A 1,381-nucleotide genomic window follows, 5' to 3' on the forward strand; every position below is an offset into this window, starting at 1 on the left:
AAACCTATACAAAAGCCGTACAGAATATCTCTCTTTATTTTAAGCCTCAGTAGGATAGAATCTCTAGAATAACACTCTTGCTTGTTGGGGGAAAACACAGTAAAAATGTTTCCTTTTTTCTACAAAGGCACGTTAACAGCATAGCATTTTTTAACTAATAACTTTGCTTCCTAATGCTCAGAGGTAAGCTTGAGGGCTTATAACGTTAAATTTCTATTGAGGTCGGCACATAGCCCACTGTTCAGCTTTTTGCTGAACGACGAGGTATAATCGTTTTACTCTTTTGGTTTAAAAAATCAGAAACTATTAAATATGTAAATGACGATCTTAGTTTTGTGTAATCAATAGGCTATTTAGAAAGAACAACATTTTACTGGGCTCGACATGGCCTGGTGGTTAGGGTGCTCGACTCACAATTTTCAGGGTCGCGAGTTCATAGTCCGTCACCGAACATTCTCGCTCTTTCAGCCATGGAGGCATTATAATCTGACGGTCAATCCCTCTTTTCGTTGGGTAAAAAGTAGTCCAAGAGTTGGAGGTAAGTGGTATTGACTAGCTGCCTTCCCTCTAGCCTATCACTTCCAAATTAGGCACGGCTAGCTCAGATAGCCCTCGAGCAACTTAGCTTTGAGCGAAATTCCAAAAACTAATAAACAAAACATAACTTTACGGTCGACAGATTTAGCATTTGTTTTTAATTCACCAAAAAAGTGCCCAGTAAAATATAGATTCCAGATTTTAGCCTATTTTTTTACGTCATTCAAATAACACATAAAGGAAATAGAATATCCATACCTTGTGAAGTTTAAAAGTCCTGATGGTGTAATCAACAAATTCTTGCTGGCTCAAAAGAGTGATGGAGATGTCTCCATGTTTACTCGTAGTATCCGGCCAGTATTTCTCACATTTTTTCTGTAGTATAAATACAGTAATACACTTTATTAACTAGCTCTTTTTTTAGCTCATATACTTGTATATAAATATCTATATTTAAGTTGGAAAGTAATTATAACAAGAAAAGAAATTATATTGGTTTTGTTTGGATTACTTTAGATCTTCAAGAAATAATGAAATAAATGTATTTCAATAATTAAAGATCAACTTAAATATACTTTTATTAGATTTGTTTGTTTGTTTAGTTGAATTTATGCACAAAGCTACACAATGGGCTATCTTTGCTCTGCCCACCACGGGTATCGAAATCCGGTTTCTAGCGTTGTAAGTCCGCAGACATACCCCTGTGCTACTGGGGGGGGGCTACCGTATCTGTTTGTTTGTAATTAAGCACAAAGTTACACAATGGGCTATCTGTGCTCTGCCCACCACGGGTATCGAAATCCGGTTTCTAACTCTGTATGAATCGTACGTTGTGTTTGTAATT

The 1,381-nt window shown here is 36.4% G+C and overlaps 1 protein-coding gene across 3 annotated transcripts in view; it reads right to left on the reverse strand.

Moving 5' to 3' along the window:
* LOC106466526 (receptor-type tyrosine-protein phosphatase T-like) overlaps positions 1-1,381 on the reverse strand; it is a 39,374-nt gene that overhangs the window by 18,060 nt on the left and 19,933 nt on the right. For all 3 annotated transcript variants that reach the window (XM_022394558.1, XM_022394559.1, XM_022394557.1), the window contains one exon: positions 796-912. In XM_022394558.1, the coding sequence (XP_022250266.1) occupies positions 796-912 (117 nt within the window). The remainder of the gene's footprint in view (positions 1-795; positions 913-1,381) is intronic.

Source organism: Limulus polyphemus, unplaced genomic scaffold (genome assembly GCF_000517525.1).
Source record: "Limulus polyphemus unplaced genomic scaffold, Limulus_polyphemus-2.1.2 Scaffold2290, whole genome shotgun sequence".
NCBI lineage: Eukaryota > Metazoa > Arthropoda > Merostomata > Xiphosura > Limulidae > Limulus > Limulus polyphemus.